The following is a 22,575-nucleotide window of genomic DNA, read 5'->3' on the forward strand; positions in this document are numbered from 1 at the left end:
CTATCGGTACTATAATTTTACAACACTGTCTCTCGCTCTCTATTTAAGAGCTGCGCTCTTGACGGTGGAGTAATCGCCTTTCCTCTCTTCTTCCCGCCAAAACCTTCACCTCCCGATACGACACAACCTGCACCTTCTCTTTTGTTTGTTTCATAAATGTTATCCTAGGTCTACCCCTTCCTCTCTTCCCTTAAATTTTTCCTTCTATAATGTTTGTTATAAATGAATCGTGTCGTATCAGGTGGCCAATCATATTTTCTCTCCGGTTCTCTATAGTCTTCAATATGGTTCTCTTTTCTATTCTGGTTTGGCTTTTTTCTTTTCTTTTTATGCGTCATAATGCGTGGTCCTGCGAATCGAGACCTTTCACGACAAAATCCACGTAAATTTCCACGTTATATCGTCATGACGTGGATTCGCCATTTAAATGTTACTGATTGGGAACCACTGGTCATAAAGTATATTAAAGTATGGTTTCAGATTTCAACAGTTTACAGTTGATAATGTTTAATAAAAAGTGTTCAAGATATCTACAGATATTTTTTGACGTAATTGAGGTTGAGGAGCTCGGTGGCGCAGCGGTAAACGCGCTCGGTCTGCGATTGTCGAAGTTAAGCAACTTTCGCAAAGGCCGGTCATAGGATGGGTAACCACAAAAAGAAAGTTTTCATCTCGAGCTCCTCCGTGCTTCGGAAGGCACGTTAAGCCGTTGGTCCCGGCTGCATTAGCAGTCGTTAATAACTATCAATCCGCACTGGGCCCGCGTGATGGTTTAAGACCCGATCTCCCTATCCATCCATAGGGCAGGCCCATGCCCCAGCAGTGGGGACGTTAATGGGCTGATGATGTTGATTAAAAAGTGTTCAAGATATCTACAGATATTTTTGACGTGATACAATATTATATTTACAACATTAACCTAAGTATACGAATAAATGAGTATACATACATATCTACAATTTGACTAATATTAATTATTATTGACTAGAACAATATATTTATACGATTGTTTACACTCTATTTAGATAGTAGTGAATTAATTGGGGCTCTATCTTAGAACAATACGGGGAAAGGAGTATATTATATGAACCTAGTTTGCAATGTATTAGCGTAACACTTGTTATATAACAAAATAAGTTAGAATATAGGAGACATTTTTAGAATAAAATGTTACATTTCCGTCATTATTTTAAATTGTGAATTCCTATAGAAAAGACATCAACGAGAGTGTTTTTTACAAGATTAATAATTTGAATTATTTATAGTAATCTACATGAACTAATTATAACATTATGATTCACTTTGAAAAACAAAAGATTATAGTTCTAAAAATAACATATTATACATCAATGCTTATTCAGATGCGTGATGTTTGAATTTAAAGGAAAATCGCCTCGGAATTGCCAATTTAGAGAACTTTGAGCAAAAAATGTGACGTTTCATACGGTCGGATTTCGCTTTAATATTAATAGTCGAATTCACTCCCTTTGCGCCCGCATTATGTGACATAGGGGTGTAATAACAGGGTTTGAGATCATAAAGTTATCGCATACAAAAAGGTTACACGCCGTTAAACATTTACACCGACAGATTGCTTTTCCCATTTCTTTCGCCGCCATTTTTGGCGCCAAGACTAAGATCGTTTGGGACGAGATCGTGCAGCACCGTATCGCTTCGGAACATACTCGTGGCTATCCGACTAGCCAATCGCTCCGACTCCCTCAGATCATCGTCTTTAGAGTGAGAAGTCAGATCAATCTCCGTGTCGCTATCGCTGTTGTCATCTTCTCTTCTGTATGCTAAGTTCTGCGGTTCGTCTTGTCCTGGAGTGCAAGGGCAGGGTTTAGGTGGCATAACGCGTAGGTCTGTGGGCCCGATTTCTGTGTTGTCGTGTTGTGACATCATTATTGGAGGAAATGAAAAGGGTTGTTGGAATCTGTCTTCGTTTCCGTAAGGTAGTGGGGGTATGTCATGTACAGGCATTGGTGGCAAAGGATCTGGCATGTTTGGGTTGTGGATGTAGTGGTCCTGCCGTGGTGACTTCAGTTCTCTGTTGTCCGCAGGGGGCTCAGGTGATTCTTTCCCCGTTGGTGAGTCGCCTCCTTCAGGGGATGAGTCCGGAGGTTTGGTGTGACCTGTAAGTAGAAATCCTGAGGTTTTTTATTCCATCGATGATATTTTTTAATGGTGGTCATTGTTTTAAACAGTCTTCAAAATCTACCATAGAAGCGAATGTACCATAGAAAAATTGGACACTCTCTACAAAAATCACAGATACAATATGTATTGCATTACCCTGTCCGTGCAAGCGAGACAGTCCGCGCGCTCCTTTTTAACGGCTTACAGAATAAATATAATAAAGTACAACAAAAGTTGACGGGGAGAGATAAATCAAGCTCGTGTCGGTGCCAGCGGAGAGTGTCCCTTCTATACACGTAGTATTATCGTTTATTCTATGACTTTACACTATTTGTTTAAATAAAAGTAACGGTAAAATTTGTAATTTAAATTTCAAACCGGGCATGGAGAGCGCCGGAGAGCCGAGCCCAAGGCAACGCATCCGCCACGCGTCCTGTAGCAACTGCAATCTCGCCTGCTTACGCCATTTAGCTCTCCGATTTTGAAACCACACCTGAAAAACAATAATTGTATTTCAAAAGTCCTATATTTAACTTACTTGCTTATTCCTTACTGAAAACCTTTTCTATTTGTATGAGTATATTTCCTTTTAGGTACTTAGGTATAAATAAGTGGTACCTATTTATACAAAAAAGGTAAAGGATAATTGCACCAATTCCTGTATTCATTATCCTCATCCAATATCATGAGTGCATGAGGTGTTCCATAGCTATGAGTGGATTTTATTTATTCAAATATGTTTCCTGCAAATGGTCTAAGTTTAACTTGGGATACTTAATATTTTATTTTTATTCAAAGTTTCTTTTCCTAATCCTTTAAATGGCACGAGAACCATAAAGTTATTTTTTTTTAATACAGGCCATCTGCCTGCTTCTTCGGCTCGGTAATATGGCAATTAATTTTTCCACTATATTATTGATTATTCAATTGAAACTTGTCAGTAAAAAATACTTTTTTTGAATTGCGGCGAAAAACCATTTGAATTAAATTATCAATTCTTTCAAAATATTTTAAAAGCACTATGCGTACAAAACTTCAATGTTAATTTTTTTACAATGTTTATAGTTCTTTAAGCAATAAGTATGTGTCAGAAAAACGGCGTTTATATGGCTATCAATAGCCGAACTACTTTGAAATCGAAAGAACGAAGCTAATTGCTTTTTAAAAACAATGTACAAGAAAGACTGATTACTGACATGATGTTAAAGAAAGATGACAAAAACATCTTTAAAAAATATCAAAAACAGTTCCTAGGTAAGTATATAAGTACCTGCACCCGAGCCTCTGAGAGGCTAATCCGCAGGGCTACTTCCTCCCGTAGAAACACATCCGGGTAATGCGTCTTCTGAAATAGTGACTCCAGTTCGCTTAGCTGTTGAGGGGTGAACGTGGTTCTATTACGACGTTGCCGACGTCGTCCAAACATGTACTCTGTCAAGAGGTCGCCCGGTAAAGGTGACAGGTAAGGACCGGCCATCGTTGATCCTCTTGCAATTTACTGTCGCGTCTGTTTATAAATCACTTGATCTTTGACTATTGTTTTTGGAACATTTTTGAATTTCTTATATTTAAATCACATTAAATATTATTTTTAATTTACATGTTTTTAAATTTCTTTAATAAAATAATATATATAATTTTACTATTTACAGAAATTTATTAACGGAACTGCACAAATTTTTCACTTGAAAAAACTTTCACGTATTTCCATAAGTAAACTTTAGGTTACTTCGAAAAGTGTTGAGTATAAGAGTACCGTGAGAGAACTGTTTGAATTTGGAAGAGTCGTGTGGAGAAAACCCCCCTGGCTCCACCCCTCGGCAATAGAATGGAGGGTTGTGATTGGCTGGCGGGGCTAGGGGTTGGAAAGCTCAGCCAGTCAGAGATGAGTATGAGGGGTAGCACTTAATAGGTGTAGATTAAGTTATGGCGTCCGTGAATACAAATTTGTGTATAAATGTGGTTAACTGAGAGCCGCTAATGAGAATATTGTAAGGTGTAAGCTTCGAGGATTAGAATTATGTAGGTATATAAAGGTGAAATTCTTAACTAGGTTGTGGCCTATTTTTCTTAATTATGAGATCTTTTAACAAGTACCAAGTACCAATAATATTACATAGAACACAGCCCATCCAGGGAAAGTGATAACATTTCAGATTAATTATTGATTGAAAAGTTTGATGTCATTTGATAGCGATATGCATGCTGTTCTTTTCAAAACTATGAAAAACACTTTAGTCCTTTTTAAATCCCATTGTTTAACTATTGTGTCTGTAAATGATAGATATCCTCCTGCGGAAAACAAAACAGTGACAAATTTAAGTTTCACAATAATAATTTAATTGTATATTTTTAATCTATTATGTAAAAAGTTTAGTTGAAGATGATGACATTACAGCATTTCTTCATAATTTTTAGTTCTTTAAAACAAGTTTTCACAGGTAATAAACCTACGAACACTGCAGCAAAATGTAAGTAAGTAAGTAATTATATTGGCTTTTTGTTGATTACTTACAACTTATGTAATTCTAGCTGTGGAGATATAGCACATAAGTGTACAATCAGTATCATGTACATAATATGATAATTGGGTAGAGTTACCTAGGTCAAAGATAAATTATGAAATTCTGATTATAATCAGAATTCACCTTTAGATCTGTCTTAACTTTACTAAAGGTGACAAATACATTTTCTTTTTTCTATTTAACTTATTTATGAATTTTAGTAAAGAAAAATGTAATAATAAGTGCGACATTTTGACACGTTTTTCAAGTAATTTGTAAGTATAAAAAAGCAACCTGTGATATTATGATATCACAGTCCATAGTTATTTCGTGTTTTTACGTTTAGTAAAAAGTAACTGATTTGACAAGTTGGAAACTAAAATACCCTATTGTATGTAAATATTCCTAATATAAAATAATAATTAATATTCCTTTTATTAACTACTAAATGAACTATTCTAAATATTTAATTTACAGCAAACCGTTTGCCAAAATGATCTAAAGATTGTCATTGAGAGTAACTTGGCGTAGGTATATCAACTAGGGCGTAGCTGAGCTACGAAACGACATATTTTTCTTATTTGTCGGTTGATCAACCGCAGCTATTTAGTCTGTAGTTATAGGTATATTGGTGCAAATAACCGAGCAGACAGACAGACATAACTCACGCCCTAAATTCCTACAGGGATGGACTGTGGAACAAGTCCAAACAACTTTACCAGCTCGCAATAACTGAAAGGACAGTGTCACAAAGTGATTTCGACAAGGTCCCCATCGGGGATCGAACCGGGACTTCCCGATCGTGAGCTAGCTTTAATCACTAGACCACGGTCGCACCTATAGAATACGAGTATATTTTATGTTGTTGATGAAGCAAACCAGTTAAAATTAAGTCGCAATAGTCGTAGCGGCGATGTCGTCGGTCGAATGAACATTTTCATCTGGGGCCCGACTTCGTCGCGTTAATCACGTTTCTAGGGCTGTTTGATGCCCGTAGTATTATTTACTGTTTCACATAGCATTAGCTCACGACTAATTAATTAAGCTAGTCAGAGGTAAATACATCCAGTAAATTAACAGAAACTTTGTAAAAAAGTTATTATAAAATTAGCGATTAAGTATCTAGAAGATTTGTAAGACGCTGTCTGAGAACTGAGGCTGATATTAGGCAGCCAAATTACTAAATTGTATAACAGTGTTCTACATTAAAAAAAAAAGTCTAGGGCCCTGTGCCGAGCTTTTTCTTGTAGCTTCTTTTCCCCAGCTATACAGGTTGAGAAGTTGCAGTAGTTTTAGGCGGATGAGAAGTTCGTTATGTAAAAAATGACGATTCGAAGTGTAACTATGTTACTACTGCATAAAGACATTTTTAAATTATGAATTTTTGAAATCCATTGCTAGATGAACTAAGTATCTATACCTCACGGAGCTTTCTGTTAGACCAACGTGATAGGTGGTCGAATCGCTGTCTATAATGGTCGAGCCAACTATGTAGTGATGACTGCATCATCATCAGCCCATCAACGTCCCCACTGCTGGGGCACGGGCCTTCCCTATGGATGGATAGGGAGATCGGGCCTTAAACCATCACGCGGGCCCAGTGCGGATTGATGGTTATTAACGACTGCTAATGCAGCCGGGACCAACGGCTTAACGTGCCTTCCGAAGCACGGAGGAGCTCGAGATGAAAACTTTTTTTTTGTGGTCACCCATCCTATGACCGGCCTTTGCGAAAGTTGCTTTACTTCAACTATCGCAGACCGAGCGCGTTTACCGCTGCGCCACCGAGCTCCTGTGTGATGACTGCACTTCAGATAAATTAACTCATTGGTGCAAGTTCGGAACTGGGGTTCTAACCGGCGCTCCCCGATGGAGAAGCAAGACAATGTACCATAGGACCATTGGGACTATTTACTTTTTCATCATATATTATAAAAAAGACATACCTTTATGTCGGGAGTTAGGGGGCTCCAAACAAAGCCACTATTTCGTATCGCCGTTATAATCCAAACTAAACTGTCGCTGACTTCCTACATAATACACTATTTTATAAAAGGTATTTAATCTAATACCTATATTACACCTCCATCCTTATTCTAATATTTATATCGTAGAAACCATCACCCATCGTCTGTCGTTACTTATCGTCAGGAAACCCACATTCCCGAGAAATGCATTTTCGGAGGTATGTGACCTAATCTGTATTGGGCTGGTTTTTCCTTCGCGTGTTGGGAGGTCAGACAGGCAGTCGCTTCTGTAAAAAACTGGACCTGTCATACTTCAGGTTAGGTAAGCGGAACCTGTGAAAAACGGGATAATCTTAGGGGGATGATGATGATCAATTAAAATATACACATTTTATTACAAAATGACTAACACACAACAGTAACTAAATTATATAACTTATTCCGTTACCATCTGTACACACCTAATACAAACTAAATGTAATTCAAGACCACTGGCCATTACACCATAAAAAAGTAAAAAAAGAAAAAGTGTAAAAATAATATAAAAGTGGTTGCGAGATGCCTACATTAAAGTAATCTGTTCTCAATTCAAATTCTTATACAAGATAAAACAGAATATATATTTTTTAAGCTTTCTGGTACCAATGCACTACCCACTGCATGTCTTTAAAGCTACGAGTAATGTAATGCAATGTGTATTTTAAGTCCTTTTTATATGAGACAAATCTAAAATATGAGTTTATGCCTACGAATAAATATTATTTATTCGTAGGTTTATGCATACCGTTATTCAATAATCAAAGGTCCGTTGATGGCAATCGGAGGATTGATCATCAACTTGTCCACATACATAATAAGTACTTACTTATACAAATCATCACTAATTTAAGAGTCACGCTCTAGCCACGCTCTTGTTAGGGAAAATAGGGCAGTGGTTTTCCTCTTGCCTTTCGCTTTAACTTATACAAGTAAGTAAATAAATGCTATTAAAAGTAAAGACTGTCATATACTAGCCATCTTCAGGCCTGTTGTAGTAAATTTTGCATCTGGTAAGAACCCACCGCGCTCCCAATTTGTTTCTCTAAATATTCCCGTTACTTAAGTAACACAGTAATACATTTGTATTCAACACTGCTGGTGTCCAAAACCAGGCACTTCATCTACCCTTTTCATAAAGTTGGGCGTGAAAATTCGTATTTAATTAATCAAGTAGTCAGCCCTATTCGCGGGGAGGTTCGCCCGCCGCAGTGCTAAACGAGTTTCCACAAACATTTTAATGAATAACACCTCACCCCACCCCCCGCCACCCCATCCTCCCCCCGCAGCCTGCAATGCGCTAATTAAACATTTCAGCCATATTGTTTCTGTATACACTGCGCAATAATCTGCTCCAGATTAACTGCAAAACTAATTAGGCTGCAGATCTTTTCATTCAATGTGAAGCAAATACGAGTATTTTCCTGAAGAAAATATTAAATATATAAATAATAACTACCCCAAATAATAAGAGGACCACTAGCAGTTACTTTTGATCCCAAAAATCAAAGGTCTTCAGATAATTGTTGCTGAACTATCAATAAGTAGTTACATTATCGATTGATGACCTTGAAAATCAATACAATGGATAGTATCATGTATTAGACATGAATGCTTTGGCTTCTGTTACTTGATTGATTAGAACGCTTTCACACTAGCGATTTTTCAAAGCGATTTCTCAACGGAAGGACGCAAAAAATAACTCGCAGCGTATAAGGAGCGATTGTGCCGCGGTCATTTCTTAGCAGCATTCGATAGTCAATCGCTTCGTTGAGAAGTCGCTGGGTAAATTCACACGTGTGAAAGCGCTCTTAATGTTACTTGACTCAGAGGTAACTGATCTTACTAGTGATTATATAACATAATATAAACATCCTATACAGTGACATCGTAACGAATACTGAGGGGGATGATTCAGACTACGATTCTGAGTTAATATCAAGTGGAACTTTCCGTCGCAAAATTGTGTTTTTTGTGTTTTATTCAATTAATTATTTTAAATTATATACTTTTGCGATGGAAAATTATATTTGATATTAACTCAGAATAATGAGCTGAACCATCCCCCTTAGTTTTCGACACCGTAACGAAAACTGAAGAGGATGATTCAGACTACGATTCTAAGTTGATATCAAGTGGAATTTCCTCTCGAAAAATTCATGAAATTGTTTGTGTATTTTTAAATTATTTTCTGTTTACATACTTTTGCGACGGAAAATTCCACTTGATATCAAATGAGAATCATTGTCTAAATCATCCGTCAAAGTTTTCGTTACGATTTCACTAACACACTTTATACATCTCACTGTTGGGCACTGCTGTTGGTGGAGATGTGTGATGGATTGGGAACGAATAAAAATGTTGTGACGACGAACATGAATATTCTGTATGATAGGAGACTGGTGTGTATGAAATGTTCATTTAGTCTATCTCTTTCTTTGTTTTAGCTTTTATTTCACTGTGGGTGAATTACCTAATAAATTTTCAGTGGTTCCAACCTGAGGCCGTATACAGAAAGAAAGCTGGAAACTTATAAGCGCTTACCAGCGCTTGACAGCGCTAGTGACCCGTGCAGGAAAATATAATGAACGCGCGCCGATAAGCACTGAACGGTGCCGACAAGTTCCGAAAAGCTGCCATATGAAATTAATAAACAACTGCGACAACCTGCTTCCGTGGTGTAGATCGGACTAGCGCTGTCAAGCGTCGGTGAGTGCTTATAAGTTTGTAGCTTTCTTTCTGTATACAGCCTGAAAGTAGAAATTATAATATTCTTAAGTTCCGCAGCTACGATACTAGTGCCGCAGTATCTGCATAGAATTATTTATGACTTGTCAATTAGTTCCATTAAAGTACGCGAGACTTAATGTGTGGCGTTTACGCTACTTTATGTATTTGTCCATCTCTTTTCACATCACACCAATCAAAACTTTTTCATAACAGGCATTTTAAATTCAATCAGTATAATCGGCGAGCTTCTAATCTCGTTACGACAATATGCATCAATCAGGTAAATGATCACAAGTTGGACAGAACTCGCTCAATTAGTTAATTAATCTTTTTTTCCGCGTTAAAATAGCATTTATAAATGAAGCGCACCCCGTTGGGAACACCCCTCGGTTCTTTGATTAGGGTTGCTAGTGCTTTTCTGTATGATTACATAACTTTTTATTTTTTAAATTTCTTTTTAAAGTTTTTTCTTTGTAAGTAAGTGAATGTCCATGTATAAGCCACCCCGAACATATACGGCTATACAGGTTGTGAGAAGCTGCAGTAGTTTTAGGCGGATGAGACGTTTGTTATGTAAAAATTGACGATTCAATGTGTAACTATGTTACCTACTGAATAAAGATATTTTTAAATTTAACAACATGAAAAACTTTAGGTGAAGGGTCTCACTGTGAGGTTGCAGGTTCGAATCCAGCACGGGCCTAAACTATTAATTTTCGAATTTATGTTTGGATCATAAATGGTTATAATGATTAGCGTCAGAATTGCTAAGTGTTAAAATTGCATATTTTTAGATATACTATCCACTTCTATTTGATATTTAAACTAAAAAATCTAGTACCTTTCTCATTAAGATAAGATAAATGCAGTGTGACAGGTGTTACAAAAAAATACAGTTTACCGTGCATTTAAATTACATAAATCATGCAAAATCAATCATTCAAAAGATATAAGTAACATAGATAATGTGTTTCTTTTTATTTTGGTGCAATAAAGTGTATTTGTATTGTATTGTATTGTGCTCAGCGGTGAAGAAAAACATCTTGAGAAAATCCACATAATACTGGAGAAATGCTTCATTTGACTCATCATGTTCATCCTACTAACTTCAATAATAAATTTAATTTGTCTTGAAACTTTTTCATTGTATGCACTTACTGCAACTCCTTTAAATGTATGATAAGATGCAAAAGTCCAATCAGTTTCTTGCAAAGTAATATAATTATCTGGTTGTACTTAAGACCTCCTGGTTACATGTCGTTTCTGTAATAGACCAAAAACACCTACAAAAACAAATTTTATAATTATGACAACGAATGATTGAAAATTCATAATTTCACCACTGTTTATAAATAATTCGCTGGGCTCACTGACTGCACTTTTGCTCTTTGATTGTACTTGTAAATCGAATTGTATTTTTTTATTGTTGAAGCAAAACCCCTCTTAACCAACCCTAAGAACAAGTTAACAGCGTTTACTGATTTGCAGCGAGCGGGACAATACAGTCGCCGGCGCAGTGCGCACACTGGGCTGATTAATGCGCTTTCGAACTGTGTGCGCGCTGCGTTCCCTGGTGTACGCCTAATTATCTGAAATGAGTCTCTCATACCATCTGTTTATTTATGCATGCACAGTTGAGATTTAATGCTTTTCTATTTGTAAGGTTAGTTTTAGTAGGATTGTTCTAAGATACTTAGAGAGCCGTGGTAGCCCAGTTGGTAGAGCGCTTGTCTCGCAATTTCAGGTCACAGGTTCGAATCCAGCACAGGCCTAAACCAATGATTGTTTTAGTTTTTGAAATCATGTTTAGATCATAAATGATTATCACGGGCTCAGTGGTGAAGAAAACATCGTGAGGAAACCCACATTCCCGAGAAATGCATTTTCGCAGGTATGTGGCCTAACCTGTATTGGGCTGGTTATCCCTTCGCGGGTTGGAAGGTCAGAAAGTCAGTCGCTTCGAGTAAAGACATAACATACATAGATCTTAAGTTTGTTACTAACCAAATGAATCTAGTTGTTCGATAATAAAATATTTTTATTATTTATTTTTTTTATTAAAGAGAAAAAAGGTAAATATCACGTTTATTATTATTGCGTATGGCAGACAAATATCCTGCTTGGATTAAATATCCAGCTTAAGCTCCCTTAACCAAGTCTCTGCTGCATCCGTCACACAATGCAGCTCGGCTATACCACCTGGGAACCGGTGCAGAGGGCACTCGTTCACAATGTGAGATATGGTTTGGTCCGGGTGACCACATTCACAGTATGGTGACTCCTTTAAGCCCCATCTACATAGGTGATGGTTTGACTTTCCATAGTCGGTCCTACACCGGTTCAGTCGTGTCCAGATTTTTCGCTTGGAGTCAAAGCCAGGGACCCTCCGCGAGGGATCCTGAATAAGGTCCGAATTTGTGCCGTCGAACATGTTCCACTCCAGCCTCCACGTATCTTCCACACTGAATTGACTTTTTATGCGCTCGTCATTCCAGATCGGTGACCTTGATGGAAGGCGTGCTCTGGGTAGGTTATCCAGCGTGTCCCTTATTGGCATGGGGCCAGAGCGGTTCATGTAGAAGCACTTATTCCACTCAATTGCGGCCGCTCTGCACCTACGCAGCCCAGGCGGTGGAATATGAGCCAGGACTGGAAGCCAGGGGAGTGGTGCAGATCTTATCACTCCCGTTAATCACGTTAAAATCTGTACAACGCCATCTATATCGTTTTTGGTGAACGTAGCCTGGAAAGTCCCTCATTGAGAGACTACAGTTGTTATAATCGTACTTAGATGCGAAACACAGGAACTTTACTACTTTAACTAATCGGAGGGCTGGGGTGATCACTGTCTTTCACACACACACACACACACACACGCACACGCACACGCACACGCATACGCACACGTACACACACACACACACACACACACACACACACACACACACACATAAACACATAATTTATGTATACGCATCGATATACGGCGCATCTTCCGTTCTCTGCTAAAACTGTTTACATTTATAATTGTATGTGGAAGTTTGTAATGGCCTTCCAATTTATATACTTAAGTTTTATTAATACTATTAAGACGCTGTAAATTTCCCAAATAAAAAAAAAAAAAAATATACATAACATACATAAACTCACGCCCGTAATCCCTAATGGGATGGGCAGAGCCGCAAGTAATCAAAGACAACTTGCAGCCACTCTTGATACGATGTCGTAAGCTGGATATGATGAACCTTATGGTGATAAGGGATCAGCCTATCGCCCATAACATTAGTCCATCATGTTAGAGGACACAATCCCTCTGTCGGTTTTTACGACATGCCCGGGAAGACAAGCAGCTGAACGTGTTCTATGTTTTTTATTTGCTCCCAGAACAGCATAGGAACTTTATGTATGTGTGAATTGTAGTTTATAAAGCTACATGTGTATGTATGTATGTGAAACCCTTCAACAATTTTCTTTTTTAACTTTAGAACTGTTAACTCCCAAAGATTTCAAGATCGAAATACATATTATTTGCATGCACCATAATAATAATAATAATAATATATAACAAGTGTAGGAACATAATGCTACTTCCAGTATACACCCCCTAAGTTTATTTTAAGTTATACCTGTCATTTTCTTATCCGCTGAAAAGGAAAGTGACGGGTAATCGTCAGAGATAAGATTTATGGAACACATGTCAATTTCAAATCCTTCCTAATTTTTATATTGGCCAATAACCCGACAAAATTAAGTTGACAGCACACGTCGCATATCAGCGAGATGCCTATTTAATTCGCCCGGGTTATTCATTCATTTTAAAATAAACAATTGTCAATCATCGCTCTCTCCTTTACAGTGGATAAGAAAATGACAGGTACTTATAACTTAAAATAAAATTAGGAGGTTTGCAAGAATCGGGGCCATTTACTAACTCTAATACTAGATAAAACCAGGCAGTCTATCTCAATTACAAAGATTGATTACTATGAAAAGTATGACCATAAAGGGGTTTGGGACACAAAGGCTGTCCTAAAACAAAGCTCTGTAGGTATATACGAGTTCATTAATCAAAATATGTTATGTTCCTAGCTAAGGCAAAGTCTAAGCGTGCTTCCTTCCTTTGTTCCCGTTCATCCGTTTTGTTTTAACACCCCTTTTAACTTTCATACGCTCATGCATGCCTCCTTCTCATGTCTTGAGGCCGGGATACACACTTCACAACTCAATTAGTAAGTATATTTTTATTACTTTTCAGCAGTGGTTTTATGAATCACTAAAACACATAAACCTCAATGGTTTTAGTAACTTCAGATTGGATAAGCGGCCTGAACGTTAAAAAAAATATGAGGTAATAAGCTTTTTGTACACGATTTTTGATCCAAGACTATGAAAGATCGGCTTACGATCTATTTTTTTAATAAATAAAAAAATCTTATAGCGTTTGACCACAATCTCACCTGTTGGTAAGTGAAGATATGGCCTAAATTGGTACACGTTTATCTAGAAAATGCCTATTCACACTAGTTTTAAGGAAGAGTGGAGAAAGTAGTGGGGCGAAGTGCGTACATCAGGGCACTGTGATCCATATATGCATAGTACGAAAAACTGCCCAGATCAGACTCCCCTAGCAGCTTCTCCAGACGTCATGCCGGAACACGAGTTTCTTTGCTTGGCGAGAAGTTTATTTCTGGAGGGTGGTAACCAGAATTATGGAACCACAGCCGAAGCCTACCGGTAAATGTGCCAGAATAATGTATAACCGTGAGGTAAACCTAGCTCAGCCGCTGGTGGGGAGCGAAGAGTCGCCGTTCTATACGTAGTACCTTTTAAGTATTCCTTATTCCATAACTAAGGTCTGGAAGTGTATGCCAGACCTAACTCGGTCCGCTTGATATATTTATGATCAGCAGCAAAGCTCGACATTGTCTGAGCCCCCTCTGTGGCGCCCCATCCGTCTTGCTTTCACGCCACTTCCCCCGTTCTTTGCAGGCACGATTTTTTTAATTATGACGTTGGGCCTTTTTGTCTACGAGCGTCTGACGACGTAGGTGGGGCGGTGACACCTGCTCGAGAGGTGCAGGTTCGGTTCTAGGACGATCTTATATATTATAGCTTTTGCCCGCGACTTCGTCCGCGTGGCTGTTATATAAGAGAGAGATCTTTGTGTGTGTGGGAGTGCATATCAAATTTCAAGCATCTAACTTATGCAGTTTAGATTTTTTCATACAATTTTTTTCCCAATAACTCCCATTTTTCAAAATACAGCCAAAAATAAACTTTATATTTACTAAGGTATGCATGCATGCTAGATTGAATCAATTGATTGAATTGATTTTTTTTTAATTGATTGTTCATTGAGTTTTAATTTTAATACACACTTCCTCTCTTCCCTTCAACGTTGCTGTGCCCTACAGGGTCCATGTTTTAGTTCCTATGCCTATGTAACACCCCATTGTACTACATGGAATGCAATAAATAATTTAATTGAATTGAATTGAAAACATCTATCTTACGCGGTTTCGATTTTTTCATACAAATGTTTTTTTCCCGCTAACTCCCGTTTCCGTGGGAATTTTGCAATATCCTGTTGCAACTAAGGTTTAAGTTAACTAAGGTACCTGCATGCCAAATTTCAAGCGTCTAACTTAAGCGGTTTAGATTTTTCATACAAAAGGATTTTCCCGCTAATTCCCGTTCTCGTGAGAATTTCGGGAATTCCTTTCTTAGTGCACCTCCACGGTACCTAAGGTATCTGCATGCTAAATTTCAAATGTCTAACTTGAGTGGTTTAGATTTTTCATACAAAAGGTATTTCCCGCTAATTCCCGTTCCCGTGAGAATTTTGGGAATTCCTTTCTTAGTGCACCTCTACGGTACCTATGGTACCTGCATGCCAAATTTCAAACGTCTAACTTGAGTGGTTTAGATTTTTCATACAAAAGGATTTTCCCGCTAATTCCCGTTCCCGTGGGAATTTCGGGAATTCCTTTCTTAGTACACCTCTACGGTATCTAAGGTATCTGCATGACAAATTTCAAACATCTAACTTGAATGGTTTAGATTTTTCATACAAAAATATTTTTCCGCTAATTCCCGTTCCCGTGGGAATTTCGGGAATTCCTTTCTTAGTGCACCTCTACGTTATCTAAGGTACCTGCATGCCAAATTTCAAGCGTCTAACTTAAGCGGTTTAGATTTTTCATACAAAAGGATTTTCCCGCTAATTCCCGTTCTCGTGAGAATTTCGGGAATTCCTTTCTTAGTGCACCTCCACGGTACCTAAGGTATCTGCATGCTAAATTTCAAATGTCTAACTTGAGTGGTTTAGATTTTTCATACAAAAGGTATTTCCCGCTAATTCCCGTTCCCGTGGGAATTTCGGGAATTCCTTTCTTAGTGCACCTCTACGTTATCTAAGGTACCTGCATGCCAAATTTCAAAAGTCTAACTTGAGTGGTTTAGATTTTTCATACAAAAGGATTTTCCCGCTAATTCCCGTTCCCGTAGGAATTTCGGGAATTCCTTTCTTAGTGCACCTCTACGGTATCTAAGGTATCTGCATGCCAAATTTCAAACGTCTAACTTGAGTGGTTTAGATTTTTCATACAAAAGGATTTCCCTTCACTACTCTGCTCCTATTGATTGTAGCGTGATGAAAAGTATACTATGACCTGTCCAGGAGTGTGAAGAATAATTGTACCAAGTTTCATTAAAATCCGTCCAGTAGTTTTTGTTTCTATAAGGAACATACAGACAGACAGACAGACAGACAGACAGACAGACAGACAGACAGACAAAAATTTTACTGATTGCATTTTTGGCATCAGTATCGATCACTTATCACCCCCTGATAGTTATTTTGAAAAAATATTTAATGTACAGAATTGACCTCTCTACAGATTTATTATAAGTATAGATTTATGCAATTGAACATTTTTTGAATATCAAAAAGACGGAAGAAGAAAAGAGAGTGTATGTATGTGATGTATGTCAGAATCGAAACAAATGGAATTCCATAAGGGTGAAAAATAGCGTCGAGTTTATGTATGGTTAAGGAGAAAATTACTATCTCTATAGCATGTAAAATGACGTCAGAACGAAAATTTACACAATATATATTTACAACGTAAATGTCTATTATGTATTGTCTTTAAGGATCAGGGTTTATATTTGTTTTCTGCTTTTATTCTCATAAGGACAGATTCTAAAAAAGCAGATTCTCAAAAATACGGGTGTGGTACCTTCAGTTTCAGCCACATATATGGGGTCGCGGTTTTTAATAAAGTTAAGTAGGTAATTACATATAAATTTAATTTAATTTAAACGTGCAATAGCAGACACCGGTACACATGTTTAGTCCAAAGCGTTTAATGTAAATAAATTCAAATTAAGAAGAAAGAACCATTTCCAATTTCAAACCTGTTCACCCGCGAACATTGCCAACCACAAACAACCATAACTACAAATACAAAATTAAAGCAACAGAAATAACCAATGAACGCAGAGTGAAGCTACGCGCCCACGGAAGTTCTGATTATGTAGAGGAATTAATTTTCAGTCGCGACGAAACTGTGGACCCCCTCCCATTAGTGGGGGCCCCCTTCCACTAGTGGGGGTGGGCGTTGATGAAACAAAACTACCTCGTCAAGCGCACCTGAACAACGCAATAACTGCGCCGTAATCAGTTTGCTGGGAAGCGCTTCCTGGAAGCTGCGAGGAATCTGGTGCAACGAAAACGGATTTAACGAGAATAACTTTTATGAAAAGACTGGTACATTCTGTTTTCTTTGTTTCTGTTTTATTTGTACATTTTTAAGGCAAATAAAATTATATTTACTTATTGAAATTATAAAGTTGTAACCTGCTGATCGTCTTAGATATACAAGGTGATGTTTGGATCATAAATGATTATCACGTGCTCAGCGGTGAAGGAAAACATCGTGAGGAAACCCACATTCCCGAGAAATGCATTTTCGGAGGTACTTATGTGACTTAACCTGTATTGGACTGGTTTTCTCTTCGCGGGTTGAAAGGTCAGACGGGCGGTCCCTTGTGTAGAAACCGGACCTGTCAAACCTTCAAATTAGGTAAGCGGATGATTCAGATTATATCCGAAATAATTTCAGTCGGGTGTTATTTCATCAACTACTATAAGAATTAAGTATGTGTAATATAGGCAAATTAACAGAACATCTAAACTCCATCAAACTGTTGAGGTGGAGCAGATGACATTATGATGGTGAGGGTCTCTTTGTGCCGACATGCTATTAATATGAAAACAATTCGTCCCTTGACGGTAACGCGAGTGAGTACACTGCGGTACAAAATTAATTATGTAAGTACCTAAAGTATTGAATATTATTTAATAACATAACATAAACAGCCTATATACGTACCACTGCTGGGCACAGGCCTCCCCTCAATCAACCGGAGGGGGTATGGAGCATACTCCACCACGCTGCTCCACTGCTGGTTAGTGGAGGTGTTTTTACGGCTAATAGCCGAGACGAACGGCTTAACGTGGCGTCCGAAGCACGGAATTATCTTACTTTTTTGGACAATCAGGTGATTCAAGCCTTACTCTACCAAACAAAGGACAGTCTCACAAAGTAATTTCGACAATGTCCCATCGGGAATCGAACCCGGACCTCCAGATCGTGAGCCTAACGCTCTAACCACTAGACCACGGAGGCTGTGGCATTACTTAATTACTTATTTAAAAATGTTTCAAAAACACGCCTTAGCTAATAGTTACGTAGACGCGAGAAATATACTACTTACGTAATTATTAACCACTAGAATATTTTACTAATACAAATATACTTTATTGCACCAAAATAAAAGAAAGTAACACAAAAGAGATAACTAGGTACATGGATAATGGCGGCCTTATCGCTAAAAGCGATTTCTTCCAGACAATAGGCGAGGAATATTATGATTAGTAAAACTAGTAAAAATCATTTTTTTTAAATACGATATAACGGAAAAGCTTTTGATGGGTTTACATGTACTGTATGGGGTCGTATAATGCAATAAAAATCACATTTTCAGATATCAGAAATAGTACAGGCAACCCTTTACAATATACGTCGATGTGTACATTTAATTTGCCCGTCGCTGTACGCTAAACGATCCCCAAAGAGTATGCACATGCGCTCGGTGCAATCAGCGATCGGCCATTGTGGCGCAGATTAAAATTTTAGGGTTCACCCGGTAATGTGATTGCACTCTTCGCGCACTGTACGGAACCACTCGCTATGTGATTACTGCGTCTATTATAGGGGCGGTGTGTTAGTTTTAATCACATTCGACGATTTGATTTGCGTTCCACATTGAAGGGTAATCACAATTTGTACTTCTAATGGATTTGTTTTTTTTGTAGGTTGAGTTAATTTGGCAAAATGTTTTGCATATCACTTTTTTGACGTTAATCTTTAGGTAAGTACATTTTGTTTTTTCTTGCCGTGACTTATTAGATTTCAGTAGATGGTATTAACTACTTGGCCGGACAAATGGGGAGCGCTCAGGGCTTTCACTCGATACACAACTGAACACAACACTGGGGGTGTGGAACTGAGTTTCTATTGACTCATAGAATTCTTATACTGTTGTGATTGGCTAAAATTACAATAAATTGACAGGACTTTTCAAAGTCAACCAATCATAGGATAGGAACTATATCAAGATAGAATGAGTTACACGATTACCCATCTGTAGCTAATGAAAGGGACAGGTGACAACCACAAAGCCAACCATAACCTAATACTATCACCTAAAGGCCCGAAATGACGCGTTATTGAATTCTACGCATCAAATAAAACCCTACTTAATATAAAAAGTAGGGATTTGAATATCAAAAAAAAAAAAAAAAACAGGGAAATAAATTCCTATCTAACAGCCTCTACAAAATCGGGCAATGCTATAAACATTATGTAACCATCTCATTTGAAATGAGGCTCGGCATTCTGTTCATTGGATTCGAGCGTTTGCGAGTTTTCAATATTTTCATATAAAATAAACGTATTCAATATTCGATATTAATGTATTCAGCGGCGCCGGTCCGCAATTTTCATTTTGTAATTTTTACCGAGTGCGCCCCTCAGTGGCTCCTAAACTTTGGGAACACTTATTATTATTTATTTTTTTGACGTGACTTATTGTAGATTTGCCGCAAATGGTATGGACTACTTCGCCGGACAAATAGGGAGCGCTGAAGGCTCTCACCCGGTACAACGTTTAAGACAACAGGCCTGAGGGTGCCCAGTTGGGCGCGAACCTCGGCTCAGAGCGTGGTCTGAGAGGAAAAATTGAAAGAATTAATAGACCCTAGTGGGTCGATAGCGATAAGCGTTGATTGAGGGAAGTCACCGACCACGCCGGTGGGGTCGGTATCGGGGTCCTGCAGGTATCGGGGTCCTGAATTTGGGAACACTTAAGAAATACAACTTGTTTACTGAAAAGTTTAGAGCGTCTTTAGTGATATTCTCGTGGCCTGGCCTGCGATGTCTGCCAACTGCGCATCATCAGTAACGCTGCCATACGTCAATGCGTCCACACCAGTGGGGTTCATCTTCTTCTGTCGTGAGGGTTGCGAGGTTAAGTATCAACCTAATCTTGAGCCGCCAAAGGCCACTGACATGGCTCATGTAACGGCTACTTACTTACATAATCAGTAAGTAGTAACGGGGACCAACGGCTTAACGCGCCTTCCGAAGCACGGACAATCAGGTGATCAGCCAGTAATGTCCTAACCAAACTAGGGTGAGCCCAACGCTCAACCACTGGACCACGGAGCCGTCGTAAGGTCGTAGTAAGTAGATATTTATATATCTTTTCGATTTCTATGCTTGTCTCTCGATGTTGTTCTGCTGAAAGTATAATCACTATAATCTCCGGGCCAAGTAGTTATTTTTTACAATAAGAGACGTCAAACAAATATATATTCTCGTTCAAGAAAACTTTCAGAATCTCAGTCCGTAGCACGTAGATTGTTTGCTCCATATAATTTCATAGGAGCCACGGGGATGGGCGGGGTGGCAAATGAAAAGTCCGGCCCGACAGAACAGTTAAATATACTCTCAAACGAATCTGCACAAAAGAAACACATTTACGTAATATATTTCATTCATTCATCGAAATTTTGTTCGTCGGCTATCTCGTTGACTGGGAAGGTACTCTACTTCAGTATTATTGTAGCAAAGACGCGTAGCAGCACGGGGAAATAAGTAGTCAGTCGTATCTCTTTGCCAAAGCTTTTGCACATTTGTGCAACCCAAAACGAGTTTGAAACCTAGCCACTGATCTTCATCGAGCGATAGAGCTTAGGTATAGGTTTGTAAGTATCTGTATCTACAAACAATAACTCAAATATATTCATGGTTATTATCTCGTTTATAATAATCACCTTTTTTTTGACGTGACTTATTGCAGATTTGCCGCAGATGGCATTAACTACTTGGCCGAACAAATGGGAAACGCTGAAGGCTCTCACCCGGTACAACGTTTAAGACAACAGGCCTGAGGGTGCCCAGTTGGGCGCGAACCTCGACTCAAGGTGTCGTCTGAGAGGAAGAATATTTGAAAGGATTAATCGACCCTAGTGGGTCGATAGCGATAAGCGCTGAATGAGGGGAATCATCGACCACGCCGGCGGGGTCGGTATCGGGGATAATCACCTTTGTTATCATATTTTAAATCTAATGTCCATAAACGACAGATCAAATTAATCGATAAATGCGTACAACCACAAAGTAATGTGTTGCAGATCTTTAACTAATACTTTTTATTATTCCAAAGAAGAGCATCTTACCCTGCGCTTCATTGTCCCGGGCGCGTTTGTGGGCGGGATCGAGTGGAGAGCCGAGTTTATTAACTAACGCCATTGTCGTCTTTGCCTGCCAGCTACTACACATTCATCATCTTGTCTCATTTGCAAATTCATTATTAAGTATATTAAATACTCCCTTGTCACGAAAAAAATATCTGATGACTGTATTTGTTTATGACTTGAGAGAATTTGAGAGTTGTTCGATGATTGATTTTGTCATATTAGTTATGTTTACAGGCACGAGCACCTTTAACAACGTTAGAAATAAGCAGCTACATTGTATGAGAATGTCAAATTTTCCTTCAAATCTGTCTGCCTTGCAATATTTGAGGGCTAATTACTTAGTTTTATGCCCTTATTAAGGGTACTTTTTTGGATGTTTCTAAAAGCCTATTAAATGGAGCAGTTTTTAGAAATACTTTCAGGGTCCATGACAATCTCATGTGTTTATTATTCTTCGGCGAAGTATTAACAACTGTAACAATTTTGGTCGAATCCTCACTTTGACTTCCGATAACTTTTTTTTTATCTTTGATTTGACTTTGATTTATCTTTGATTGAGTGGTACACAGCCTTAGGCATAGTTGTGAAGTAAAATAAAATAATTATTAAGAAAAGGATAGCGACAAAATGATTATTTCTGAAGTAAGGTAGAAAATCTAGAAAAAGGTACAAAATGGGTCATATCTCCTAAACCGTAAATAATTGCTGAATATACATGGGGGTGTTTCTGGTAGCTAATGAGCCCCTCTATCTAATTTTTCATTTTGAACCTGAACTTCTGGGCCACCCTGTATAGTTTAGATACCAGACCAAAGTATTTTAATTGTCATCTTATAAGTATATTAGTGTAATTCCTGTAAACACCATCTAATTTTATTTTGAGTTGAAATGACAGATATGTCATTTTCTTATCCGCCGAAAAGGAAAGGGACGGGTAATCGACAAGCAAAAAATTTATGGAACTCATGTCAATTTTAAGCACAAATCTAAAACAATCGTCTAAAAAATTTACATTGGCCAATAATCCGCCAGAATTATGTTGACAGCACACGTCAAACGGTTTGCATACCAGCGAGATGCCTTTTTGATTCGCCCGGGTTATTCATTCATTTACTGATTCTTCCTAAAATTAAGAGCTGTCAATCATCCGTCCCTTTCCTTTTCGGCGGATAAGAAAATGACAGGTATAACTTAAAGTAAAATTAGGAGGTGTCTGCTGGAATCGAGGCCATTATATATCTACCTGTACCTACGTACTTACGTTGTATGTAGGTATATTTCGCGAAAACAAACAGCATCCAAAAGCCTCTCGTCGTATCGTCAAATTACTCTTGTGCTTACATAATGCATTGTCTATATGACAGTGTTA

At 38.2% G+C, this 22,575-nt stretch overlaps 2 protein-coding genes across 4 annotated transcripts in view; one reads left to right on the plus strand and one right to left on the minus strand.

The window, feature by feature from the left end:
• Window positions 1-11,295, plus strand: part of LOC126372463 (chitooligosaccharidolytic beta-N-acetylglucosaminidase) — a 44,740-nt gene extending 33,445 nt beyond the window's left edge. Inside the window, exon 12 of one of the 3 annotated variants that reach the window (XM_050018234.1) lies at window positions 9,135-9,246. In XM_050018234.1, coding sequence (XP_049874191.1) covers window positions 9,135-9,231 — 97 coding nt within the window. In that variant the 3' untranslated portion in view covers window positions 9,232-9,246. Of the gene's footprint in view, window positions 1-2,063; window positions 2,092-9,134; window positions 9,247-11,267 lie in introns of those variants that run through there. The other 2 variants (XM_050018236.1, XM_050018235.1) reach the window with 2 other exon arrangements.
• On the minus strand, window positions 868-3,673 carry LOC126372586 (retinal homeobox protein Rx). The gene is made up of 3 exons (XM_050018415.1): window positions 3,410-3,673; window positions 2,518-2,632; window positions 868-2,135 (listed from the first exon to the last, which is right to left on the minus strand). The coding sequence occupies exons 1-3, from the start codon at window positions 3,614-3,616 to the stop codon at window positions 1,579-1,581; spliced, it is 879 nt and encodes a 292-aa protein (XP_049874372.1). The 5' UTR covers window positions 3,617-3,673; the 3' UTR covers window positions 868-1,578.
• Window positions 11,296-22,575: the final 11,280 nt, after the last annotated feature.

This window comes from Pectinophora gossypiella, chromosome 14 (assembly GCF_024362695.1).
Source record: "Pectinophora gossypiella chromosome 14, ilPecGoss1.1, whole genome shotgun sequence".
NCBI lineage: Eukaryota > Metazoa > Arthropoda > Insecta > Lepidoptera > Gelechiidae > Pectinophora > Pectinophora gossypiella.

Bases quoted from the DNA above. Each gene is read 5' to 3' on its own strand.
- LOC126372586 (XM_050018415.1), bottom strand. From the start codon at position 3,616: ATGGCCGGTCCTTACCTGTCACCTTTACCGGGCGACCTCTTGACAGAG. The intron at 2,633-3,409 runs GTACTTATATAC...ATTGTTTTTCAG, and splicing joins TCTCAGAGGCTCGGGTGCAG to GTGTGGTTTCAAAATCGGAG. The intron at 2,136-2,517 runs GTTTGAAATTTA...TTCTACTTACAG, and splicing joins TCCGGCGCTCTCCATGCCCG to GTCACACCAAACCTCCGGAC.